This window comes from Amblyomma americanum, chromosome 1 (assembly GCF_052857255.1).
Source record: "Amblyomma americanum isolate KBUSLIRL-KWMA chromosome 1, ASM5285725v1, whole genome shotgun sequence".
In the NCBI taxonomy this organism is placed as follows: Eukaryota; Metazoa; Arthropoda; class Arachnida; order Ixodida; family Ixodidae; genus Amblyomma; species Amblyomma americanum.
The window spans coordinates 140,143,592-140,170,890 of record NC_135497.1 but is presented as its reverse complement, the minus strand read 5'-3'; the positions used below and the strand labels follow the sequence as shown (position 1 = coordinate 140,170,890).

The following is a 27,299-nucleotide window of genomic DNA, read 5'->3' as shown; positions in this document are numbered from 1 at the left end:
GTCAGTGGTTTGAACCTGCTGCGCTTTCTGAAGTATCACAACGCGTTCTCGCTAAGCAGCTTTGTAAATACGGAAGAAATATGAAAATATGACGTGTTTTATCGGTAAAATTTATCGGTAAAGCGTTTAAAAGCGAGAAAGGGTGCTATGGTGCCGAAGCGAAACGCACACCGAACACAAGGGTGGGCCTCTATTCTTTAACCCAGTGGCTGCAACGTTTAACAAAACCCTATTAAACTATTACGACAGTATTACACCGACGTGAGCGCCAATGAAATGACAGGTCGCGGACGAAGTACGTCACCAAAGCTTGCGGCGTTCGGCGGCTGACGAAGGCTTTCTTTTTGCAGCCACTCTGCCTTAGTGTGCCCATAAACTCATGCTTGAACGCAAGCTTTTTTGTAAATGTCGTCTCTCGGCTCGAAACTGATTTGTTGATTACGCTTTCACAGCACAAGTGGGAGCTGCCTTCGGAAGCCTGAACAAATTTTGGTTCATACTGCATGCATTCCTGTCAATCATTAAAATATTGAGAATGTAGCAAAAGTAAATACCAAGGGTAGAACCTCTCGCGAGTCCAGGACAACTAGCACATGTCGCTCCTCTTCACACTAAAAAAAAAAAAAACACGGCACGAACTTCGCCCTCATTCGCGGCAGAGGGGCAGCTGATTTATTTCCACTAAAGCTGCTAGGCTTGAAGGAAAATGAGCGCCATAGACAGCAAGGCGGCCAGCCAGAATGCCATTCGCAGGGACGCCGCGCCACAGAAGGCCACGCCAAGTTTCTTCATTTGCTCCTCGACCACCACTGCCACCTTGCCCGCGATCTCGCCGCAGTGCATTCGCTTGGCGGTCTCCAGCAGGCATGTTCGGTAGGTCACGAGGGAGCTGCGAGAACGACAGGAAAGTGCAGCCGTTAGGTGCCTCGCGAGAACACGTGAAGCATATATACCGGCACTCGGCCGCACTCACTTGCAAAGTTTTTCCTGCACATCTTTTGCAGGCGTCGACGACGAGGATGACGCAGGTGCTGGCCAGTCCTTGCTCCACGACACCTTGATGCTGTCCGAGAAGGTTCGGTCGCAGGTCTCCGATTGCCTCTTGAGCTGCTTCAAGTTGCACTCTGAGTGTGGGCAAGCGAAATGTCTCGGTTCGTCATCTACAGTGATTAGGCAGCTGTTCGTCAGCGCAAATATAATCTCTACCACAGCACTATCGAGCTGTCGGCAAATGCTTCCAACTTGGATTAACGCTGGGAGAGTTTATAAGTAGTTGGTTGCTTAGATGAGAGGAGTGGTAGATCCCCATCCTGTCACTTAATTTGAGGGAGGAGTAAAACTTCGTGTTCTGTTGCTCTATTACCTTAACCAAAGAAGTAGGGTAACTGGCGGTAGCTATGCCAGCAGTGGTACAACGCCCGTATGCAAAAAAAAAGAGGTCACAATGGCATGCTTGTTATAGAGGCTGTCGCACGTGCCACCCTGTAAACTGTATACTGTATACTGCACAGAGTATACTGTATACTGTATGCTGCTATACTGTATTTTTTTCGGGATTCGGAGAACAAAAATCAGCCGCTATTTTTTCAGCTAAAATTCTGGTAGCAATCGGTTTATTCAGCAAAGATTTGTGCACTTCGAGACTTTTCGGATTATTTTTCCCCAGAAAATGGGACTACTAGCGGATGTTGTTGTTCACGGCATAAAATTGTCTATTTGCGGTCGTTAAAGTTTCATGAAGAGCTTATAAATAGCAGCTTCAAGCAAAAAAGTTATCTCGAAGGCTAAGGATTCTTCTTTTTTGTGAGTATAACATTTTTTTGCATATATTATTGCCATTCCCTTTTGCAGCACTGCTCTGCTAGACCTACCTGTCTTTGTACATTGCGAAAACATTCAACACCACAGCGGCAATTTAGAACGGCCATCAGCCTTGGAAGAAGACGCTTTAGCCTGGATAGCGCTTAGTACTCGTACATTGATGCCAATAAAACGTCCCGTCAGCGCTTGGGCTCTGGCTTTTTGCTCCTAAGACGTATGTTTAGAACTTAGCCACATAATAAGCAATGGTGTGGATGGCAGACCTGAAGCTATCATCAGGTAACTGAGAACGACGCTATGAAAAAACATGACGATTAGTTTCCGTCTGTTGCCTTTAGCTTTGTACACTCGCCAACTACACTTTACTATGCTGCATTTTACGACAGATATCGGGTTAAACCCGACTTCTATGATATTAAGTCGGTGTGCAAGATTCGGATGAAACCGGTTTTTCCCCAAAAACTAAGGGCCCTCTGAATACAGGGCGTTCCACGTAACGTGAGCCAAAGGAATCCAATAAAAATAGCACACCGTTGCGGTAATGAAATCTGGGATCCTTTTTTACCCCCACGAACTTTGAATTGCAAGCTGGGTGGTTCTCTACTTGTTTCGATGTTAAGAGAGCTTTTAAAAAATGAACTAATGAGTTAGAAATTACCCCTACCCGCCGCGATGGCTTGGTTGGTTATGCCATCCTGCTACCACTGCACACGAGGTTGATCTTTCTATTTCAGTAGTAGCAGTGTAACCTGGCCCGAGGCGGAATGCTACGAAATGCCTTGTACTGAGATTTTGGTGCACGATAGGGGACCCCTGGTGTTCGGAATGAATCCAGAGCCCTCAAAGCAGCAGAACAGCAATTCGGGCTATTTAGTTGCATATTCCGTTCACTTAGCGCGCCGCAACTGGGCGCTAAAGGCGCCAGTGTGTTGTATTATTATGTAGATGTCTTGTAGTTTCCTCGTCTTAGCGCACCTATATTGAACAGACCGTAACCCATCGCTAAGGCGTCCGTCAGCCGCTCCCGCGCCTTTGGCACGTAAAATGCCATTAATTGTGCTGTTATTAAAATGCTCTTTCGTGATCGCCAGCAGTGCTGCCTCGCGTACCGTCTCCCGAAATGTGGGTCTCGCGGTCCGTGAGGATTTCGTCCTCCTCCCCTTCATCGTCGTAGTCGAGTTGCTTCTTGACCTGCAGGTCCTTGCCCAGCCTGCGCACCGCGTCGCTGCCGGTGCGCTTGCGCTTGCGCCGCATCAGGCCCATGATGTCGTCGTCCTCTTGCTGCTCCTCGTCGTCCAGGATCTTCATGGCACGCCGGCTGCTCACCCACGCGTTCGGGTCGCCCCTCCGCTGCAGTGGGCGGTACCGCAGACTGCGCGCGCCGATGGGGGGCACACGTTACGCTCTCTGTCCTCTCCGAGCTCCCGGGAAGCTTATGTTAAATACTTCCAGGACATGGACATGTGAGGCATCACAGCTGGCTTACAGTCAAGTCTGTGCCAGCAGTCTATAAGGCTGGTGTCATGCCAAATTATAGCCGCAAAGCGGCAAAACGGCACTGATGCCCACCTGACGTCTGCCTCGCAGCGTGTCTCTCTGCTGACCTTTTACCCACAGGTTCTATGTGCGTCACACTTAGCGTTCAGTGCAAATCGTTACTTCTATGCAGCTCCAGATCCGCGTTTAACTAGTGGTTATGGCGAACCTGCTTCGGTAGTCTGTGTTCAGGGAGAGAAAGCGGCAGCTGAGAGCACACTGCCGTTGCTTGGCACTGCTCGTTCGCCTCTAACGGGGTCGACCGTCTTTCTCGATCCTCTCGCTGCACTTCGACTTTGCAAGCGTTGTGACGAACGCGACTCTAGAAAAAAAAAACACACAGAAGGGCTAAATCCCAGAAGCATTAGGCGCGTATCTGAGAGTCTGTGCACCTCGAGCTCTGTGCCGTTCCCGACACCTTTTCTTGCAGTGTTGCCCTTGTAGATTCGTTAAGTGATTTCTTCCCACCAAGGCCGCAAAGCTTGTAAAAGAATGAAAAAAAAAACGGCAGTCTCTGACGAAACGGTTTCCAGCGTTGCGTAGTCTCGAATTCTACTAATGGTTGGCTTCTCACGAGTTAGACGTACGTAATTATTACAAGTAGCTGCTTTTTAGGAATAGACAGCGCACACCGGGTGTATCAGTCATGATCGGAGCTAAACGTAGCCAAAGTTCCTGAACAACTGAATAAACAGAGTACTCCCATTTGTAGCCTCATGCGAAGCTACGTGTTAATTATTTAATTAATTTCACACACACACACACAAAGCAATCGGAAATCATGTTTTAACTATAAACTGAAAGTTCTTCATATTGAGGCTCTTGCAACTGACCTAGTTAAGACGATGCTCGATAAGCAACATACTTCCATCGCAGAGAAAGGTGATGCATATTTTGACTTGTAGTAAGCACCAGTTTTCCCGTACAAGCATGCGTGATGGCGATGATGTCGAAGATTAATTCTGTAAGGCACTGAGAAACTAGAAATTTTTGAGCTAAGAAGCTTTGGTACCATATTTACCTCACACTGCTGAGTTCTGTATCGGACAGTACAGCCAACAATACGAAATGCTTGCACGCTATCACTTCAGACGTCCCACGCGGCATGCAATAACAAGATTCAAGGAGAGAATTGTTCGAAATGCGCCCCCTGAACTACGAATAAGGTTCCTAGATTTCTTTGCCCCGGCGGGACTGCAATATTATCGATTCTTCTTTATCAACGAAACTCAATATTGCAATAATTCTGTAAGAGAGCAACAAGTATTCGCCGAGTGGACAATAGTCGGCAAGTCGAGCGCTTGGCTCCAGTTTATAGTAAGGAGGCACGACACTAAAATTTGCATCTTCGAGGGCTTCACTGGCGGCAAAGGGCCAACAGGCAGCGCCTCATCCCTTACCCCTAGGCCATTGATGCACAGTCGTCGGCATAGGCCATTGAGTAAACTCTATTGAAGGCAGACTCGTGTGTCTTGTGGTTTATCACGTGGTTTAGTATGCCTAATGATGTATGCTCATTAGTGCGTGAAATTGAAATAGGTGCTAGTTAATGAGGAAAGTAGCTAACAACCATGAACGCGGTCGCGTGAAACCCTTAACGCGGAGCTTATGAGTCCCCCTAATTTGTGCTTCGCTGCAGCGCGAGCGCGCTACACCGTCACGAACTCCTCACGACATCCAAAAGCGTTGGTCTTCTGGCAGGCAGGTGCCGCCGCGGTGGCTCAGTGTTATGGCGCTCGGCTGCTGACCCGAAAGACGCGGGTTCGATCCCGGCTGCGGCGGTCGCATTTCGATGGAGGCGAAAATCTAGAGGCCCGTGTGCTGTGAGATGTGAATGCACGTTAAAGAACCCCAGGTGGTCGAAATTACCGAAGCCCTTCAATACGGCGTCCCCCATAGCCTGAGTCGCTTTGGGACGTTAAGCCCCATAAACCAAACCAAAGCTTCTGCCAGAAAGAGCCGTAGGGTGGCCTCGAGGCAGAGACCGCGCCCGCGGCAAAGCATTGACCGTTGTCGCCGCTTTCATCTATACCAGTCGGGCAGCATGTCATGGCTGTCGCACTACACGTGACTTGATTGCATGTGGTACTGTAAATAGCTCCTCCGACCCCCCCCCCCGCTTATCGGCCGATGTTCAGATACCAGCCCTGAGCTCGGCTGCTACGGTGTGCACCACCAACTGGTATCCGTGCACTTCATAACAGCTAGCGAGATAATGGGAAGGCTTGGTTGCTATTTCAAGGCGACACAACACTAGCAGCCCTGAAACATAGCCGAGCGGCGTTACGCGCGTGCGGCACCAAACTTCTGCCTGATATAAAGGCTGTGCTGACCGCTGCACGCAGACAGGCGCGAGCCAGCTATATGATATCTGAAATAAACTTGTTGGCAGTAGTGATGTGCATTACGACTGGATGTGTTTGGCGAGTAAAGTTGTTTAGGCGCTCTGTCAGACGCTATATATAAGCCACAAGGCGCCCGTCCAAGGCGCCCCCAAAGAACATTTGGAAACCAAGACAGATGCAGCTAGTTATTAGAAATTTGCAACGTACTCCTTGGTCCGTCGGCTCTTTCGCGTGCAAGCTGAAAATTACGCTTAGAAGCTCGCACCTCTTAATTTTGGGTTCTCCAGAGAAGTTACCTTCCGCTTCGCTGTTCCATTTTTAAGTGACATTACTTTTGTAACTGCAGAGTATGTCGCCTTCAGACTACTCGCCGTAGTAAGTTTCGTGTGCTTCAAAAAAATGATTGGGCTCACCCCATTCTCCTGCTGGGAACCCTAGCGAAAGTGTCGTCGGCGTACTCCTCCTTGTAGTCTGCTCCGAGTCCATACGATGCCATCGCAGCTGGCGAGTCGTCTAGGTATTCCTTCTCAATACGCACTTTGCGCTTTCCGCTGGCGTTGAAGACACTTTTGGAGTCTCTCTTAAGAAACGTGCTCAGGTCCATCACATCTGAGAGGTTCTGACCGGGGCCCGCCTGCGTTTGTACAAGAAACCAGGTAGCAGGAGCATACGCGCAGTACATTTTGGTAACCTTACCTGTTGTCTCAGCGTAGCAGGCTTGTTACTTTCCTGTGAGAGAAACATAAGAGTATGTCAGTTTCACACTGAATTCAGATGCCTTTAATCGTACTAGTCGGGATCCAACAGTCTTTCAAATACTTGAGGGCTAGCACTTATGTTGCCGCATCACAAACATTGTTACGACAAGTGTTACCAGCATATGCAGTTGTAGCTCGTCGTGCGGCAGCTTTTCGTGAGCACAGATTGACAAGCAATGAAACTATTTTCGAGCTTGCATCTAAACAATTATATTAGTTTACCTTTTTCGAGTGGCACTTCATTGGAAGTTGAGCATGATTCACCCGCGTTTTAATTCACTCTCGAAATTACCGCCACTTACCTGAAGAATCCGCTCTCTATCAACTCTCTTTAGCGCCGGCTTCCCAGCTGCGTCAACGTACGATGCGTTGGACAAGGCATGGTCTTTAACGTTGCCGAACGGATCCTCGCGTGGCTTTACCACCCCGGCGCTGGGCTTACGAGCTTTCCCGGGTGTCTGTCCATCTGCCCCTTCCTTTGTGTCATACCAGTACGGGTCGCTCTCTGCCCAGTCCTCTTCATAGTCTTCGAACCCCTCCGCTGCCTCGGGGGCATTTTTGTACACCACATTGGGGCAGGAGTCCTTGTACTCGTCGCGCATGATGTCGGAGAAGGACATGATCTGCACTCGCATCTCGGCATCTTCGTCGCAGCCCGTACCACGAGACGCCTTCGCAATGCACTGCTCATAGTCTATCAGCAATCTGAAAACAATTGCGTTTGAAAGTTGGACACAATACAGACTGCTGCCCGCGTGGCAGATATCGCTACAGCAGTCTGCGCTATACATACTTGCACTTAACCGGGTTGCCGCTTTCAGACCTTGGCTCCATTTCGTCAAAGAGGTTGCTGAAGCTGAGCCCGCAGACAAACATTTTTTTTAGGACGCGCTGGCGCACGCAGTTTTCTGGGGTCTTCATTTGAACGAAAGACATCCTGAAACTATCTGCCAGTAAAAATGGAAGTCTGCGTGAGTCTACAACGGCGGCACAGGTGCACTGCAGCTTGAGTGCTTGTTTAGCATATAATGAGCTTGGCGATACTGATGCACTTACTCGTGACATTCCTGCATGCGCGATCGTATTCATGGGTCAAAGAATGCAGAATTGGAGACACGTGGTTGAAAATTTCTCCGTCTCGGTCGCACCCCGTGCTTTTTTTCACGACGTCGACACAGCTATTCATTTCTTCCAGATACCTTGGGGAGGGGGAGGGGGTGAAGAGAATAATTACGGTGTTATTTGGGGGTGCATTGAAAGGCATGCGAGGTCTGAGAATCGCTGCCAACTATAAAGAATCGAAGTGAAGATATTTCAGTTAAGCGGTGTCGAACGATGCAGTAATATACACCCTTGAAACAGTTCAACTGATAGCGAATGTATACAAAAACTAAGGTACGTATGAACAAAGTGTCGCGTTCATTCTTTTTGCTTAACTCACTTGCACACTTTTTCAGCCGTCGCTTCACGTTTAACTTTCAAGTCTTCGACCAAGTGTTCGAACGTCATGGCGCAAAGGAATGCATTCTTCACGGCCAGGCTCTTGGCGCACCTTGTCGATATGATTCCAGCATCTAAGAGAAAAATATCAGTGGTATTTTACAAGCAAATAAACAAAGAAACCGTCTTACAATAAGCCGACGTACTCAGTACGGGCCGAGGCTCTTCACAGCTGTAGTCGATGTCCTTGGTTTCCAGTTCCATCAAGTACTGCATTGTGTCCGTGATTGCGGACTTCGAATGGCATTCAGATGCTTCCACAGCTTTGCGGAAGCACTCGTTGTATGCATTCATTGTTCTGTGGATGAACCAAAATTAGCACCACACGAAAGTAAAACTCCATAAAGAGGTGGCACAGCGTCGATTCAAACCTGGTAGATTACTTGGTGTATATTACCGTGTTGATATACGAGTAATAGCGCAAAATCAGCGGTCATGATAATGTGATACGCTTATCTAGTTTCGTCATGTCTGTGCTGCACTGACATGTCGCTAGGCAATGTCTTGTAGTATCCCTGCCACAAATATCTACAGCTATCTGAAACAAAGGAAAACACCTCTCATACTACAATAACGCATGTTGAGGGGTTCTTACGGCAACGCCACCCGTTAATGCCGTGCCAGCACTCCGGAGGGCATCATTCATGCAGGCTGCCCACGCAAGTGCATGGGCAATACTTGTGCGTTATACGAAGACGTATTAAAGCGGAATGCCGAAACACAATCGCCCGTTTCGCTCTGCGCTGGAGCAGTCTATCTGTGTGAAAACTACTTACGCGCATCGTTCTTTTCCCGATTCTTCAGTCTGGAAATTGTTGTGAGTCTCGAGTTCCTTTTGGAACGAAAGCCCACAAGTGAAGTACTCTCGAAACAGCGTCGTCCTCGAACAGCGCTTGTTTCCATCCAGGACCTGCTTGGCGTACTCCGCTGCGACATGGAAGAAACGTGCTGTCGGCCGGCACTGGCTTTTCGGCATGCTGTCATCCTTACCTGCGCCTTCTTTGCAGAACACTGTCGGCGTCGTGATCACGTCGGTCAGATACTTGAGATGGTGCATGATCTTCATTCGTTCATGGAGGCACCTTGATTCGCGCATGGCCTGTGCGACGCACATTTCAAACTTGAGGTTGGAGCTGCACATGGAAAAATTGAGATCGAGACGTCGTTCAGGGAATTTTTACGTGGTCTCTGTAATTCCTCAATGCCATGCTGCTAGAACACTTGGCTTAGTACGCTTATTTCCGGAGCCTTCTATTGAAATAATGCTAAGATTATAGAATGTTGTGACTCTGAGGTATGTCTAGCCGAACTAAATCCGCCGCTATCAAGGGCGTGCAGGTTGAGAGCTCCGTAATCATCTAGATAAAGATATAAAAAAAGCCAGACGTGAATATTTAGACAATGTATTCATGCCTGCAGCAGGACAAATGGATGCAGTTTGGCGTAGACTGAACTCGATGCTAAATTACAAGATAGGAACTGAAAAAGTGTGTAAGATAAAAAGACATGATGCTGAGTTGACAGGAGAAACCCTCGCGAACGCATTCAATCAACATTTTGTTCAAGGTAACACCGCCATTTGCTCCAGTGACCTAGCAAACTTTCCGCGTAATGATAACTCGGTGTTTCTGACTCCAGTAAGTGAAACAGAAATTGCAAGCATAATTCTGAATTTAAGAAATAGCAGTGCCAAAGACGTAGATGGAATTCAGGTAAAACCAATCAAACACGTTGCACATTTTCTTGCTCCATGCTTAATGCATGTACTTAATTTATGCTTTCAGCAGGCCATATTTCCGCCCAAAATGCAGGTCGCTCGAGTAAGCGTGCTATATAAGAAAGGTGACAAAAATGATATGGGAAATTATCGGCCCATATCAATTCTCCCGGTCTTTTCCAAAGTCTTTGAAAAAGCTATTTTAAACCGATTGACAGCATTTCAAGAAAAACACAAATTGCTAGCTAGTAGCCAGTTCGGTTTCCGCAAAGGATTTAGCACTGAACTTGCCCTCTTGACGCAGAAAGAACACATTTTAAGCGGTTTGGAGAAAGGTAAGCTAGTCTTGGGCCTTTACGTTGACTTCTCGAAAGCATTCGACACTATCAGCCACGCAATACTTATTAGGAAGTTAGAACATTATGGCATTCGCGGAAAGGCCGGTGTTCTTATGGAATCCTACCTTAAACATCGTACCCAAATTGTAGCCATTGGTGATTCTTTATCAGATGCACTTCATGTTTCCCAGGGTGTGCCGCAAGGCAGCATCCTGGGCCCCTTTTTGTTCAATTTGTACGTGAACGATGTTTACAGTATCGCTCCATCCGCTACTTTTGTGAATTATGCGGATGATACAAGCGTGTTTTTCACAGGAGAATCAAGTGATCAGCTAATAGCTGCAGCAAATGTAGCGCTTGCTAAGCTTGATGAATGGACCCAAAAAAATAGCTTGAAGATTAATTCTGATAAAACTAAAGCAGTTTTGTATCATACTAGGAACAAAAACATAGACACACAAAACACAATTACACTACGGTCAACTCCTGTAGAGATTGTGTCTAGTTTTAAAACTCTGGGTGTCATTTTTCAAAACACAATGTCATGGGATACCCACATAGATTATATTACAAAAAAACTATCGCAAATAGTAGGCATTGTTTCGCGAAATCGCCATGTATTCCCTCGCCACATTCTGATGCTGATTTATAATGGTCTTTTCTCCCCTAGACTTAATTATTGTCACTTGGTGTGGGCATCGACTACTAAATCCAATATAGACAGAGTGCTCATTCTCCAAAAAAAGTTTTTAAGAGCTGTCGAAAACGTACCAATGCACTACCACACACATGAATTATTTAAAAAATACAATGTAATTCCAGTAACAAAATCCTATGAATACCGGCTTTGCAAGTTGTTTAAACAAGAAACTAAATGTAACAATTGTACTACTAAGAACATAGCTCAGCTAGAAAATAATGTAGATTCATACCAGACGCGTCATTTTGGACCATGGAAGGTTAACACAAGTAGAAATACATGCGGTCTACAAATGCTGCAAAACAAGTTACCCCGATTACTAAACAGTTTGCAAGCTAAAAATATCCAACTCGACAATATAACTTTCAAAGCACTGCGCGATCTTTTCAAAACGAAGTAAAACGAGATTTTGTGTCTATAATATTTCCCCATCAATGTATTAAAAATGTGAGCACGTGTTACACTGAAATGTGGTAACAGTATATATGTTTTAGCGTTTTTCTTGTAATATGTTGTATTTTCACTATTTTTTTCTTTACATGTTGTGATAAAATATGCTGTGTATAAACTTTTTTTTTACGACATTCCGCAAACTGCCAATGAAAGGGGGCCTGCGGCCTTGTCAAGCTGGCTTCTGGCAGCTTTTTCTGCAGGCTTCCTGCATCATGTAATGTGATGTGAATAAACTTCTTCTTCTTCTTCTTCTTCAACTGTTTAACTGATTTGGGGGGCGCTTGAGCTTAGCATTCGTTTTGTACTGATCATTTGTTTCGCTGTTGCTGCTGTTCTGAAACCCATACGCTGTAAATTCTCTCGCGACGAGGCTGCGAGGCTCGTCCTGTACCTTGCGTCCTAATGACCTTTCGCAGACACACTTTGCCGATGAAGCGTAAACCGCTCTGCAGCGCGTCAGACGGTGTAAACACAGGACGTTGTATGTGCATTGGCAGATACTGTTGCAGTTGCTCTGACGCGTTACCGTTCATAAATATCTCAGTCATGCGTGGACATCTAATGACCAGCTTACGAATACATAATTTAACTAGTTTTGAAGTCCTGATGAAAAGCAGCATGTCGAGAGAACTGTCTGAACGGCGGATTGATTGTGCCGTCCCTCTTGTCCTACGGGAGTGCTTGCGGGCAGATCAATCTAGAATTTAGATTAAAACTAATGAAGTTTGCATTCATGGCAATAATTTAAATTTGTGGGTTTTGTTGGATAGGACTGTAGCAGCGGCATGATAAAAATGCGTTTACATAAACATTGCCACGTGCAAAACCACGCAACGCCAACTAAAAGTAGGGGAGTGGAGTGGCAAACTTATATTCAATGAGTGCACTGAGGGTGACTGTTATACAGTATTTTATCGTGTCTAAGTTACGGGTCGGGGTAAGCCGAGAGGCTTAGTCACCCTTCTCGGGCGCACCGGGAGCAGACCGCAAGCCATGACAATGAAGGCTCGAGACATGGTATCAGCACCGTTGGCATGCCGGGTGCTTTTATAGCAAATGAACAATGTCAGTGGCATCATGACTAGGTAGTGACTGCACTCGAGCGCAATACCCAGCTCCGGCCCAAGTGCGAAATCGAACTGGGGCCGCATCCATAAGCCGTTTATTTTAAAATCTCCATTTCGCGTCCGTATGGTCCTCTGCCTTTGGTCACTCAGACATACTCGCGGCTTTCAAGCGTCTTTAAAAAGCGACCCGGCCATTGGGTAGGAGGCTACCTGACCTCCCCGTTGGCTGCATATCGCAGCCAATGGCAGCCAGCGAGCGGGCAGGTCCGGTCTCCTGCTGTTGGCAGAGCGCTGCGATGCACCTCACCAGTGGCTGCATATCGCAGTCAATGCCTGAGAATAGTGAAGTCCGATCGCATATCACCCAATGGCCGGGTCGCTTTCCACGGACGCTTGAAAGACGCGGGTGTATCTGAGAGACCAGTGACAGAGGACCAGGCGGACGCGAAATGGCCATTTTTAAAATGGACAGCTTATAGAATACTGCCCCTGTTCACCAATCGATCAGGATTGCACCAACATCACAAAAATCAGCTGCCAACTGACGCGCAAAATCATCGAGGCAGGGATTATTGACCGTTTAGGGGATATCTGTGTGTCCAAGCCGTCTATCGCGCTGTCTTCAAAGGAATTAAAATATTTGCGTTGTCAACGATTATTTTATTGCCTGGGCTTGTGTGATGTCAGGCCACACCTTGCATATATATTCCGCTCTGCGGCTCATAATAAATTGTTGGAAGTTAGCGCTCGTGTGTCAGCTGTCTTTCTTCAGCGTCCTCGTCTGGTTGTGCGCTTAAACTTTCATGTAATGTCGTACCAACGCGCCAAAACTGCAACGCTAGTGTACCAGGCAGAGATTTATTCGCCCATGCGTCTTGTGCGCATGTGCGAGTTGGCTTAGCGGTCCGGTATATTGCTGCAACTATGTGCCCGCGAAAGCCTCATCTGAGCGCATGTGCGTCGTTCGTTCTAGTCGCTGTCATAATGGAGTTTCTGGTAACGCTCATCTTGGCGGCGTTCACTACTTACGGGCAGATGACGTCTGGCTTTGTTTGAAGTGACACGGGGATCCGCTTTCGCTCGACGTTGTAGTTAATTGCGCACACAAAAAAGTTGTTAAGCATAGGCTTCTCTTGGCAGTCCGGGGTTTCTGATTCGGCAACTGCTTGAACTAAAAGGAAAAGTGCAATCAGTCAATGAATTATTGACAACGTGTTAGTCATAAAAAAAATTGTCCAGCGCGGTTTCCAGAAAAAATAAACCTACATTGGGTATTGACGCAGTTGAATTCATCCACCATGACCTGGTACAGTGCCTGGGATCTTTTGTACAACTCGGAATCAGTTGAGCAGTTTGACTTGAGAAGGTCGTCGTAGTAGCAGTTAAGCCATGATTTCACGGCGCTGTGAAAAAGAGTGAAACAGATGTAGTTGGATTGTATAATTCAGGCGCTCTAGAGAAAAAATATGGTGGCGCACAGTAATTAACTTGTTTTCGGCTTTAAGGGGCGTGACGCTTATCCTAGAAACATTTTTGAATAAAATTATTTGCTCGCTTAATTTAGGAAAGCCCGAATAATCAACCCCATAATTCGCCTTGTTTTTCCTTGCTGCGCTCGGAATCGAGTGTTTATTTAGCTCTGTAGGATGGAAATGTTAGCCTCGTTACTTCTAGCTCCCTGACTACATGTAGCTACACGAGTCTTACGGCGTTCTGGACATTGTGCATAGTTCTTCGTGAGGTAAACTTGCATCACTTACGTGCAGGGGTCCACTTTGAACTCGGGCTTGGCTGTAAGCTCGTTGCTTCGTAAACCACTTCCCACGAGCTGAGAGTTTGACTTCGCCTTCTGTGGAAATTTTGACAACTTTCGCAGCTCTTCAGAGTCAACGTTGTCAAAAAATTTCTTGGCACACGTAAGGTACGTGTCGATGGCCTTGTCCTCGTCGCATGTCTTTAAGGCTACATGCGGTAAAGTTTTTGCGACAAAAGAAAACAACCCGTAAGCGTTACAGAATGTTGCATGATACGGCAGCGGTTGTCACAATGATCAGAGAGCCAAATTTTTGTAAAGACGCTGAAATGAAGCCAAGTTGGTGGTAATTACAACATTTTGTATGCTTCCAATCACAATTATGCAATAACTCTGCTTCTTTGCAAATTAAACGTTTAAATGAGAGCTCACAGTCTAAAATAGGGGCGGGGGAGGGAGGGTGGGTGCTAAACTAACCAGCCATTCACATAAGCGCACAGCTCATGGGAACGAATACCATATGATTCCAACCCTAACGAGTAGCGGAGACTGGATGAACGTGCGGGAGACGGCCCTATGTCATTGCTGTATATAGACAATGCCAATACCTTAAAGCTGTGATAAATGGAGTCGCGCAGTAGGAATGACAGCATTTGGGAACTAAACCGTGCTACAAATGCATCAGATCTGCCATAACTTTCCCATCAAGTCTTTACTACGATTCACCCACCAGTATCAGGTGGCAACGATGTGCTGAAATTTTTGGTGCTACTACCACAAGTGATTAAACTTACGAAACTGTTGGTAGCTTCATGCTATACTGCACAGCTAGCGGTGCCATTTTAGAACGCTGTGCGATAAGAGCTTGCAGTGCGGGAAAATTGCTAAGAAGCGTGGCTTCGAACATGAAACGATGTTTTCCGCCTTACCGGTAATGTTTGCGGCTGGAGAGTTATTATCAACTTGGCACGGCTTCGCAAACACGACGATGTCGTTCCGCATAAAGTAGTGCACGTGGTCGATAAAATCTTTGTCGTCTGCGCAATCGGAATGCCTGAGCCCAAGTTGAACGCAGTCCTTGTAGCCACTAACGACGCTGTTGAGAGAGAAACGCCAGCGGTGAGGTACGATGGCAATAGCACTTCCGAATAACGTGTGACTGCCATCGCAGTTAGAGCTACAGCTTGTAGTTCGTAATCAGAAAATTTAGCAAGTGTTTCAGCTGTTACGGTGGCGTTGAGCTTCAAACCCTTTTCGAAAACTTCATAGTGGAGTTGTACCAGCTTTGTCATGCATATAGTACAGCAAACAGTTTGCTTCAAAACTGTAAACAGGAGTTCTTGCAGTCCTAAGCTAAGCTGCAGAGAGATGATGCCGAGAGTTTTGCTTTCCAGAGATATGCAGCGCTCACGATCTAAAGCTAGCCAAGCAGTATGAGCCAGAAGCGAACACGGTGCGGTGCATATTTTTGATGTAAGCTATAAACGAGAGGTAGGTATGCCCACGGTTTGTTCAAGGTGGAAGACAATGAAAGAAGCTCTCACCTGGTTCCACTTGCAAGCTAAAGGTTTAGAAATGCTGCACAAATATTTATATGCATTTGAGGAGCACGCTTAAGATATAATTGTGTAAAACGGCGCTCATGAGCGCAGATGAAGCGGTGTAACTGCGCAGCACTTAACACATGGCGACAAAGTGAGCTGGACGAGTTGCAGTTTGTGGCCAAGTAAGATACGATGGGAGTAAAGTTTTGGAGCCCCTACGGGCTTCTTGTTTGAAGTAATCCGTACGGAATCATGTGGGTTCCAGTAAAAGAAACTCGTATGGCCTCCGAAACGTCGATCCCGCTGTCTTTCGCTTGGTGAGTGACTTGAACTCTGGGTTATTTTATCTGGCCAGAGAAAACGTCTTTAATCTGTTGGGTGTGTAAGCTTATTTCGCACAGATTAGTGTATATCCCTGCTACATTGGCTACCGGGTGATGTTATAACCGCGTTAATCATGCATAGAGAACCACTCTGCTCCTGAGAGACTAGCCGAAGTGGACAGTGCGCCAAGCGGGTACCTGCAGTCCGTGCCTCCTCCGGATGGCAGCAGGTCGTCCTTGTTTTTCATGTAGTAATGGAACGTAGAGGAACACGCGAAGAATTTCTTGAGTGCAACAGAACGCTGGCACCCCATGGTCTGCCGCATATTTTGAGGAGCTGGAAAGAAATGAGGCAACAGCAACGGCGCAGTTCGCAAGTAACGGTCGCACGTCTCTCCCTTTAGCTCGCGTTTTATTGGAAAGCGGCGCAGCCCACCTGCTTTCGGTATGCACGTGACGTTCTTTTTGCGGACGTTGATCATGATGCGTGCGTTCTCGTTTTCCTTGATCGTATCATTGGCGCTGCAGAGGGTCTTGCGCATGGCGTCCTTCACGCAGGTAATATAAATTTGGACGTTGCTGAAGGGGAGAAGCATTGCATCGGTTAAGGGCTGCTGAAGGCGAGACTTGCAGAGTGGCGCGTTACTCTACCTGCATGTATTATTTCCCGAGGTGACGACATCGACGTTGGAGAACATATCCTCGCAAGCGTTCCTAGTCTTTTCGTAGGCTCGGAAGTCGCAGCCTTGAGAAGAAACAAAGTGAACGCAAATTACCGTGGCGGCGTGTTCAGGTTCGTCGCCTCGGAAATTGGCGAGTCATCACTTATGCTCTCGAGCTTAACACATATGAAAAGGCAGGTGCTTTTTTACCTGGACACCCCCTCCCTCCTTCCCCCTTCCTTTTTTTAAATGCCAGACTCCCCAGGTTCCATTTGGAAGCCTGAATTAGTTGACTCGTCTCGATATGGCACCACTTATGTGGACTCTGGCGAGCATCATACCGTGAGCTGCCGGCATGACTGCCGAATTCGCGCTCTATAATGCGTTGCCTCCGGCAAAAAAAAAATGAGAAGACAACTTTGGGCGCACATTTCCCATGGTATGTCGCTAGGTGTTAAGTTTTATCCCCCTCTCACTGCATGTGCGGAGCAGGTACGATTGCTAGCAAGAGAGAGATTGGTCTTGATTTGCCAAAACCGGCTGGTCTGGCCGGCACTGAAATCAAGCCGGAGATGATCTGAAACGCGGGTCAGCTTCTGCCTCAGTTTGCGAGATGGGAAGCCCTGGCGCTTCCGCCGTGCTGCCCGGGACTGCGTGCGCCCAACTGTCCGAGCAAGCACTCACCGTCGCCTTCCATCTCCTGCTTGGAGAGGATCCAGACATTCTTGGACGCTTCCACGCGCCCCAGCAGGAGCGCCAGGACCACGGCAGTCAGGAGCGAGGCCACGGCGGTGTTGGCCATGTCGGATCCCCTGAATCCCGGCCTCGGGTAGCGTCACCGATGGAAAACAGGGACCTCGGTTGCCCTGCGGAGGAGACGAGCATTATTCGGCGGCAGCGAAGAAGGCGCCGTCCCGCTTCCCTTCTCTGCGCGTCTCAATGCGCCACGTCCTCGCCTTTCTGTTCCTCTGGTCGGAGCGCGGACGTCGCTTCCGTGCCTCCAGCGGTCCCTACGTGCGCCGCAGGCAATTCGCAAGCGGGCTCCTACCTGGGTGGTCAAGGGCGGCCCGCGTCAGTTCATCGCCGGCGAGCTCCCTCCTGCCCGGTCACGACCGCGTTCGAACAGCACGCTCCCCACGAGGCGCTCGCCTGAGCTTCGTTCTCTTCGGCACGTTTTGTCATCGCGGCTGCAGGCCCACGAGGCGAATACTTGCCGCGTTCATTCGATTATTCGCTGATACAGCGTAACTGACGTAGGCAAACTATATTGCCAACGGGCATGCTACGTCGACGCTGTCTTTGAGTACTCTGCCTCGTGTGTTGTTGCTGTACTAAGTAGTAATTCGAGTAATTCGCCAGTCTCCTGCCTATGTATCACCCTTTTTCGCTTCAAGTCAATGCCCGGCAGTTAAGAAAGAAGAAAGAAGTTCGTGCGATTGGCTTTGATTCTTTTCACGGAGACTGTTATATACCGGTGCATCTGTAGCGATTAGATTGATTAATGTACGTAGAAATAATTACTGCGAGCAGCAGCACCCTGTTCTCCACTGCAGTTGTGGCTGCCTCTCTTTGGCCGGTCAAGCTGAACGCGGTGGGAGGGGGGGGGGGGGGTGGACAAGAGAAGATGAATGGCCAGGCAGCGGCGGAGAGGTCGTTTCGAGACACGTTCTAGTGATATCGTGCTTCGCAATCGGAAAAAGTGATTTTGTTGCTTTTTTACGCACGTGTTGTCTGTATTGTTGTACGAATTTGTATACAAAGTTAAATTATCCGTACTCCAAAGCGACTTGGCGATTTGCCATCTTCAAGAAGAAGCAGTCCGCAGCGCCGTCCTCTGCCAAGTCACATGAATACAGAATAACAAAGACGATAAGAACGCGTAACTTTGCTCCTGCAGACTGTCGTTTTGTAACGCGGAGCCGTCCAGCTCAAATAGAGAGTGCCCTTCTGTAATTACATATACTCACGTGGCTATTGTTATGTATTTGAAAACAATATGTTTTACTTGTCGCCGCATGCGTGCGGCTTTATCACTCATTGTATTGCTACGCGGGGCGAGTTATCTATTGAATGGCTCTTAGCCTCGAATACATTGTTCTCAAAGGTTTCTGATCGTATGTGGTTAATTCTGTGCCGTTCAGAACTTTTTGCGATGATGTAAACTCACTATCCAGAACGTTCTGAATCATGCATGAATCTTGTCGGGGTCGAAATGGTCGACAGCTTGGGGCATTCTGGTCGCGACGAGTATCGTTTTAAGGGCACCGTAATAAACAGTTTCGAAGTCTGCGCAAGCTTGCCTGTCACTCATCTGGTGTACCCCCGTCACCGCCACCTGATAATACTGCGGGTTTTAGGTCGCGCGCAACGCCCGTGTCATAGTCAATAAGTGAAGAGGCCAGCACTCAGTCGAAGTCAGCTACCCTCTTTATCATGCGTGGGCTTTTATTGGATCAAAATAAAACAGACTGCCCTTACCGCTTCCCATGCTCTCAGAATACTTATTATCGTCCAGAGGAATATAGCGATGGCGCATGCTTGCGTTGCGTTATCTATCGTCGCAGCTAACCAGGGCTGGCGACAGCAGCGCCGCCGATCCACCGCCAGCCCGCTTTCTCCGCGGGCATGGCAGCCTGGTCACTTTTGGCAAAGGCGGTACACCGAATGAGCGCTTGGAAAATGCGAAGAGACATAAGGAAAGGGAGAACGCGAAAGATAGAAGGCAATAACTCGTTTCTCAAATACCTCCATTCGCTTACGTGTCTCCATATGACTTTTTTTTTCTCATTATTAAAATTTAGCGATACTGCCTTGATCGCCAGCGTTCCGCCGAAACGACTGCATAAAAATGTAATTCGCTGTTTCTTTTCTGGAACTTTTTCCCTAGGAAACTCATGCTAATTTTTCTGGTGAAAAACAAAGTTCCGGATCTCACACGCTCAAAGACGCATACTCAGACGTATCTCTTGTTGTAATCTGCGCAGTGTTGGCGGATTTCTTAGAACGCGTTTATTATACATCGTTAGTAACTTACAACACTAGTAGTGCGTAGAGTAGTCTGTATCCGGTTTTCCGGATCTCAAGCACATAGCTTAACTCTTTCTTTATTGTGGGACAAATGGGCGGCTTTTTAATGCGATAGTGTTTAGGCTGTCGTCATGAGGTTTCCCGTTCTCCGTAACGAAATTCCCTGATTGTTCAATTGGAGTTACGTGACCCCAATGGGCCAGTGAGAGAGCACTGCCGAATTTGAAACTCCCTCATTGGCCAATTGGGAGACGGCGTCATTAGGATCGCGTGACTCTCATGACCGTGAACACCGGATTTTGAGCAAACTGCCCACCGTTGCCAAATTCAATGCAGTTGACACTTGCCCGCCGTGGCGATACGCATGCGCATGAATCTTACGATACCGCGGGGAGACGATGTGCCGATGCGCCGGTGAGGTGGAGGACTTCCCGCGATCTATAAATGCGATTAAGAGGGTCGTGACATCATCAACACCACGTAACCACCAGTGGACCAATCATAGGGCACCGCCAAGTTCGAAAATGTGAAGACCCCCAAAATTTTGAATATAGGCCCATTCCAGAAAATGAATTAGGGCGGTTTAGTGGGTCGCTTTGGTATAATCCCATATGTTATAATTGAAAGGAAAGTACTCGAACGTTCTAGAAAGTGATAACTCATGCATACCATACACGGGCAGTGGAACCGGTTCCAACCTGAGTTTTGACGGTAAAATTGCAAGAACAAGAGTAGATTTCATGGTAGACACCGCAGCAGGCAACCTAAATGCCATCGCATTTTATTTTCTTTTTTTGATGCGGTTAAAAAGGTACCCAAAGTTTTGTGTGTTCATTTTGGTATTTCGGACTGAAAATAACTTGTCAGTTACATTTACATGCAGCACATCAAAATGAAGCTAAATCAATATTTTATTTTACAGTATTCATTTAAAATAGAATATTCGGCAGTAATATGAAATTTTATTCGTGTAATACAAGATTTGGTAGCAGTTATGTCCAATATTGTAACGTAAAGCTTTTAACATGAAAACATATTTTATTTCAAAAATTCCTAAACATTCTAAGTTGCTCGCCTTATTGCATAAATCACCTGGAAGTTTGAATGCTCTGATTGATAAATACTTGAAGCTACAAAAAAGTGTTTGCTGCCTCATAGAAAGCGGGTTTTTTTAGGTGCAAAGGAAGCATTTTTCTCTCCAAATGTTCTTATTGAAAAATGTTAGAAAATATGAGAACCTAGCATGAATGTTATTCTGAATGATACAAAATGAACAAGGGAAGGGGAAGCCTAGGGGAGCTTGCCAACGTTTAGACAAATAAGGCTTGTCTTCGTCAGGGCAAAACGTTCATTAGCGGGGTTTAAAGAAGACAGCAAAACTTCTAAAAATATTCGAATATAAGGAAAGAAAAAAGAGGCCAATGCGTACGAGGTGCACGAATTGTTGCGAAATAAACTCGCCAAAAGTTACGCATAACAATAGAGTTGCACCTCAATAATATTTCAGCTACAAAGGAAAGCTTCACTAACCAAGACTCCAAAGACACAGACATACAAAAGCACGGAAGGTCAGTAAAATGCCTTGCAGACTTTAACCTTGGAAGAAAAAGACCGGAAAACAAGCTATCATCACTCCAGCTTAGACGAAGTCGTAAGAACTCAGCGGTGTTCCAATAAATGAGCAATGCGTAGAATGACGCGCCTCAAGGTCATCGTCTTTATCTCAAGATTTTTTGCTCAGGGTGAACATTGAACTTACTTATTCGTGTTTCCTCGTATTGCCTGTGCTGAGAAAAAGAACCTGATAACATCGCTTCATCTCGTCACGTGTTTCGCTTCACTGCACAGTGCCATGCAGAGAGAGGGCAGCAGGTTCTTTTTCGGACCAAAATGGCTGTCTCTGCAAAGATGGCGGGACCAAACCGTGGCCACATAATGCAGACACGCGGCAAATGACGGCCATAGTACTGCGAACATCGACATTACGTCTTAGGCGGCACAAAACATCAGTAAACCGGCAGCAGGTAGAAAAGAATGCTCCCCGATGGACTACATTTGACGTTTTGGGCTGTTTTCTTGAGGTCTTGGCCGATAAAACTAAAACTAGACTATCTGAAATCACCCTAAAGCTCACTCCTGGTACTAGCACTTAAAAAATCTTGGAAGCCTTCTTAACTGCATTCTTGAAGAAAATGCGATAGCCTTTACGTCTCCTGCCATGGTATCTACAGTTGGCGTCTAATGTTCTTCATGCGATTCTGCCACCAAAACACCGGTTGAAACCGGTTCCATGACCTTATATGGTATGCATTAGTCATTACCTTCTAAAATTTTCCAGTAGCTTCCATTAGAGCCATCTCTCCGGTTATCGCTAAAATCTCTCTTCCATTGGATTATTTTGCGGGAATATACTAATCCGGTCCACTATTCACTTTAATCCAGCGACTAATGCACCTTTATTCATTATTGGGGGTACCTACTTCCAAAATTTGGAGGGTCATTCGGAATTTGAGGCCGGGACAACTTCCAAAATTTTGGGAAAACTGCCACAGTGGGCAGGTTTCTCACAGTCCGGTGGCCAGGTTGTTACAGGTCTACCAGGATGGGCAGGTTGTGATGGTGTCCCACAGTCACGTGACCTCCTTCAGCCACTCAGAATTCCCCATCAGAGCAGTTTGTGATGACGTCACAAGATCACGTGTCATCTCTTTTAGAGATAGGTGGGATTGAGATAGGTGGGTTGGTGGTGGGTGGCGCTTCTGGGGAGTAGGGGCTTCGCCCGCCGAGGCTGCACACAGACAATGTCGGCATTTTCTCCAAGTGCCACTAGTACAGCTAACGCAGTAAAAATTATTTCGGAAGCCAAAAAAAATTGCAACACCAAAGCCGTTTGGAAGAGGGTCCGGCTATCAGGTAGTTTGCCATGCTTGCCATGAAAAGTTGCGCACCATGATCTTCAATCCTGCATCAGAATTAACCGCCTCATAGCTGAGGTATAAATTACTTCCAAAGTAGACTCCTAGACTATACGTATACATGCTGTTTCACCCAAGTTATTCAGCAATTTTTAAAGATAGGCTTTTCGAATTACAAGAGTGTTTTTTTTTTCGGCACAGCATTGTCAACGGTGCCATGCATTACAATACAGCGAAGACGTGTTAACTTGCAGGCTGGTTAACTAATATTGAATTGTAAACTTTTTCCACTATCACTCTGAGGCTCCTTATTTATTGAGAGGATTGTAGCCTACCGTGACCAATAGCTATATCAGTTCTTATATTTTCGAAAATGCCGTTGTCATCGCCGCTGCAGCGCAAGCAATTTGGGGCCGCACACGGGCGAAAGAAAAACCGCGCGGCCAGAAAGCGCTCATTACAAGGCGCGCGTCACACAGTGGCGCAGGTGTCACGTGCTCCTTTTGCAGCGGAAAGTCTGGCAGTGGCGAGCGGGCAGAGTGCACGTGAAGGGGGACAAGCACGTGTGCTTGTGGGCGGGGCCAAAGCGTTTTGTGGCCGCCTGGTTTTGCTTTCGCCTGCGTGCGGCCCCAAAATTGCTTGCGCTGCACCGGTGAGGACGATGACAGTTTCTAAAATATAAGAACTGATACGGCTATTATTCACGGTGCGCTATAATCCTCTGAACAAGCAAGGAGCCTGTGGAAGAAGTTGGCGATAAGCAGTCTTCTAGTTAGCCCGTCTTACCTGTATTCTGACGCGCTACATCTTTGACAGTGTTATGCTGACAAAAGCGCTCTTCTAACCAAAAGAGCCCATTTTTAAAAAAAAAATGCTTAGCCTTTGATGAATGAATGAATGAATGAATGAATGAATGAATGAATGAATGAATGAATGAATGAATGAATGAATGAATGAATGAATGAATGAATGAATGAATGATGGTGATTTTTTATGCCGTAAGGGCATCTGCGGCCAAAGAGCGCCATGGCAAAACGTGTTTTTCGACTACTCAGGGTGGGGTCAAAGACCGATTTCCCAAGCATTTCGCCCTAAAGAAGCCGAGCACCAGGCAGGGGACAGCTTCTGCCCATTGTATCACCGGTGGGTACCCGGCGGCACTGGGGATCGAACCCCGCACCTCCCGCATGTGAGGCGGATGCTCGAACCACTATAGCCGCCGCTGTGGTTTAACCTTTGGTTAAACACCCTGTATAACTAATAGTGTAAGAATGTGCAAAGTGCATTGGTAGCTTTGAACTGGGGCGCGTGATATCAATGGGTTACAGGTAACCGATTCTCAATGGGCACGTGAAGGCAAGAATTAAGAGGGAAAAACGTCACCAACTCATGGTCATAGTCTAAGCTGAAGCATTACGTCCACTCGTCAACCCACCACACCAGATGAAAATCACCCGTCTGAACACGATAATGAAACCTTCAGTTTCTTGAGAGCCTACAAGAGAATAATAAGGGAAGATTTCCATTATTTTGGCGTTATTCAGAGGCGCACTCAAGCATCCTACCGGGTACCTTTGTAGTGTTTATTTGTTCGTGCGCAAAGCCGCCGCCACGCGGTTTCATCACTTTGTTTCTGGCGAGAGATGCTACCAGATTTACCGGGATTAATTGCGGCTGCGCGTAATGAGTTCTACGTTTTTCGAGATTGCTGTGTGACTAACAATAATAATAATTGGTTTTGGGGGAAAGGAAATGGCGCAGTATCTGTCTCATATATCGTTGGACACCTGAACCGCGCCGTAAGGGAAGGGATAAATGAGGGAGTGAAAGAAGAGAGGAACAATGAGGTCCCGTAGTGGAGGGCTCCGCAATAATTTCGACCACCTGGGGATCTTTAAAGTGCACTGACATCGCACAGCACACGGGGGCCTTAGCGTTTTTCCTCCATAAAAACGCAGCCGCCGCGGTCGGGTTCGAACCCGGGAACTCCGGATCAGTAGTCGAGCGCCCTAACCACTGAGCCACCGCGGCGGGTGCTGTGTGACTACCATGCCTCATTTCGGAAGTTCTTCGTCAGGTTTACATTGAGCGAGGCCGAGAACGGCGGTGATTCTGTCCCTCGGCGATCGCCGAGCGCGTCTGTGGCTATCGCCACCACCGAGTTGGTCACTCCTTTGTGGGCGCAGGTCAGCCCAATAGAGAGTTTCTTTCGGGTAGCCTTTCACTTTTTAGAGCCGCCGCGGTGACTGAGTGGTTATGGCGCTCGGCTGCTGACACGAAAGAGGCGGGTGCGATCCCGGCCGCGGCGCTCGAATTTCGGCGGAGGTGACATCCTAGAGGCCCGTGTACTGTGCGACGTTAGTGCACGTTAAAGAACCCCAGGTGGTCGAAATTATCCGGAGCCCTTCACTACGGCATCCCTCATAGCCTGAGTCGCTTTGGGGCGTTAAACCCTCATAAATCATGAATCAAAACATTTCACTTTTTTATATTATGGCATTATGTGCATTACGGCGTCCCTGCCGGCTCGGACTTTTGAAGGATTTCTTCGAAATGAGAGAAGCGCAAAAAGGCTGCAAGAATGCAAGTACTGAAACGTTACATTCGTCTCAATTTTACTCAGAGAGGTCACGTATGTGTTTATCCTGCTGGAATCCTAGTTCAGAACCCTTAAGAACGTAGTTTTTACCCTACTGATTATCCTCTTGCTAATATTCAGTAGTAGTTAAGTCCCTCAGCATGGGCCTCCGTATTTGTCCTATTGGCCTACCGGCCAAACTGCGCATGCGTGCGTGTGCGTGTGTGTGCGTGTGCGTGCGTGCGTGCGTGCGTGCGTGTGTGTGTGTGTGTGTGTGTGTGTGTGTGTGTGTGTGTGTGTGTGTGTGTGTGTGTGTGTGTGTGTGTGTGTGTGTGTGTGTGTGTGTGTGTGTGTGTGTGTGTGTGTGTGTGTGTGTGTGTGTGTGTGTGCGCGCGCGCGGGCGTGCGGGCGTGCGTGTGCGTGCGTGTGTGTGTGTGTGCGTGCGTGCGTGTGTGTGCGTGCGTGTGTGCGTGTGGGGGGGGGGAGAAAGCAGCCGTCTCTTCGATAATGATCGACGCCTAGACTCGAGTACTTACGGTTCATTGGTTGCGCTCTGCTACTTTTCAGGAAAGAAAATACGGAAACGAAGTTCATTAAGTGCGCAGAAGTCCAAAATTCCGATCAGTTTTACCAACAAGTTGATTGGTTCTCAGTGCAAGTCGCTGGTGCACTTCAGCAATTTGAAAAAAGCTTCTATTCTGAAAGCAATATTTCATGGGGTCTAACCGGATCTTTAGGATGCGCCTGGATTGACCTTGAGTGCGATTCCCAGGCAGACGGCAGGCGCCGCCGATTTTAACTTGACGCGGCAGCTGGTGCATGAGGGGGCGCTCGCTCTTCTCCGCACGCGGAGGGAGCCGCGATGTGATGGGCGCTCAGCACCTTGGCTCGCTGCCAAGGTATTTGCGGACAGTGGCAATGGCGACGCGAAACTATGGTAACGAAACTGAGTTCGCTGCCCCAGATGTTCGTGTAGCATAGCATACCCTTCCATTTCTCCGTCACGTCAGATCACGCCAGGATGAAGGGCGAGCTGAAGAAGTTCGCCGTCCCCGGCGTGCTGCGTTGGAATGGAAGAGAGTACGTCGTAAACATGAATCTATCGATCCCGAAGACGCTGCTCAACGCAAGGAGCAACTTACGAAGAAACGGCAGAAACGACAGGCCGCGCGCTTTAACACGTGGCCTAATATGTGCATATCCTATAGAGCGCAACCAAACTCAAAAGTTAGAGTAACACCAAAGGCAAGCCAACAGCTAGACCAAGTCAAACCGTGCTTTCGCACGTCCAACTCTGTTTAACCATAGTTGAGACTCTGCTAAATTGTTTTGGGTAATTATTCAGACGACATTCCTGGAGTCATTACGTGATGGAGATTTACTGTGTCTTGATAAAGTTATTTTTGTTCAGCCGATTTAGATGCGCTGGAAAGAGGGAGCCGAAATATTTACACTATCTGCCCAGCTTAATAATGAAACACAATACGACCAAGACGAAATAGCTTTTGTATGTTGGCGCATTCTTCTCATTTATTTTTTATTGCGATATGAAATGGTTTGATTCCCTTAAAATTCACTTTGCTTCGCGTTTTTATTAAATGCGTAGCAAGTGAGCCACAAGTCCACAAGTGAATCAGACGGCTCATTGGGTTGTGTTCAGGCCTAAAGGGGCCCTCAGGCCGTAGAAAACCTCGCAGCACAAGGCTGGGTTGTAACGCTTGTTGAAGGGGCTCCTGCACGCATGCAAAGACGGCATTGCGTGGGCACCTCAAAGAGAGGTCAGCGTGGCCTCTAATTATCGCCGCGGCATCGGAGGGCTGTCAACCCAGGGGCTTGACCAACAGTGAAAGAGGCTCGATAGTGAGGAAGACCAATTAAAATTGTGATGCGGGCTAGTCGATTGATCATAATGGAATTTAAAACAGTGCGAAAAGGAGGACCACGACGAAGAACGCGTAGCGCTGTCCTGTTGTCAGTGTTGTGCTCCTCTTCTGCGTCTTGCTTCCTGCTCGCGCCGGATTGTCGTGTTGAACACAGAACCGATCCGATCCGGTAGTCTCTGTTCCTCGGCGTTGTCGCCATGCACGTCCTCCATGTGCTTCTTTACATTGAGTGAAGGAAACCAAATGCATTTTAATTCACAAAAACCCTCTGTACGGCCGAAAAAGACTAGGAAACCCAGGCGGTGCACTTATTCCCGCAACACTATGCACACAGCTTACAACTGAATAATGCAGTTGGCGCTTGTGCGATTGACGCCTA

General features: G+C 47.4%; 1 protein-coding gene across 1 annotated transcript; it reads right to left on the bottom strand.

Moving 5' to 3' along the window:
• Positions 1-636: 636 nt before the first annotated feature.
• Positions 637-17,683, bottom strand: LOC144113751 (uncharacterized). The gene is made up of 21 exons (XM_077647055.1): positions 17,566-17,683; positions 17,202-17,383; positions 16,507-16,600; positions 16,292-16,434; positions 16,054-16,192; positions 14,918-15,084; positions 13,996-14,197; positions 13,502-13,638; positions 13,265-13,406; positions 8,951-9,093; positions 8,737-8,887; positions 8,107-8,258; positions 7,902-8,034; positions 7,517-7,659; positions 7,254-7,407; positions 6,763-7,165; positions 6,399-6,431; positions 6,116-6,336; positions 2,931-3,193; positions 974-1,124; positions 637-889 (listed from the first exon to the last, which is right to left on the bottom strand). The coding sequence occupies exons 2-21, from the start codon at positions 17,317-17,319 to the stop codon at positions 691-693; spliced, it is 3,288 nt and encodes a 1,095-aa protein (XP_077503181.1). The 5' UTR covers positions 17,320-17,383; positions 17,566-17,683; the 3' UTR covers positions 637-690.
• Between the last annotated feature and the right edge of the window lie 9,616 nt (positions 17,684-27,299).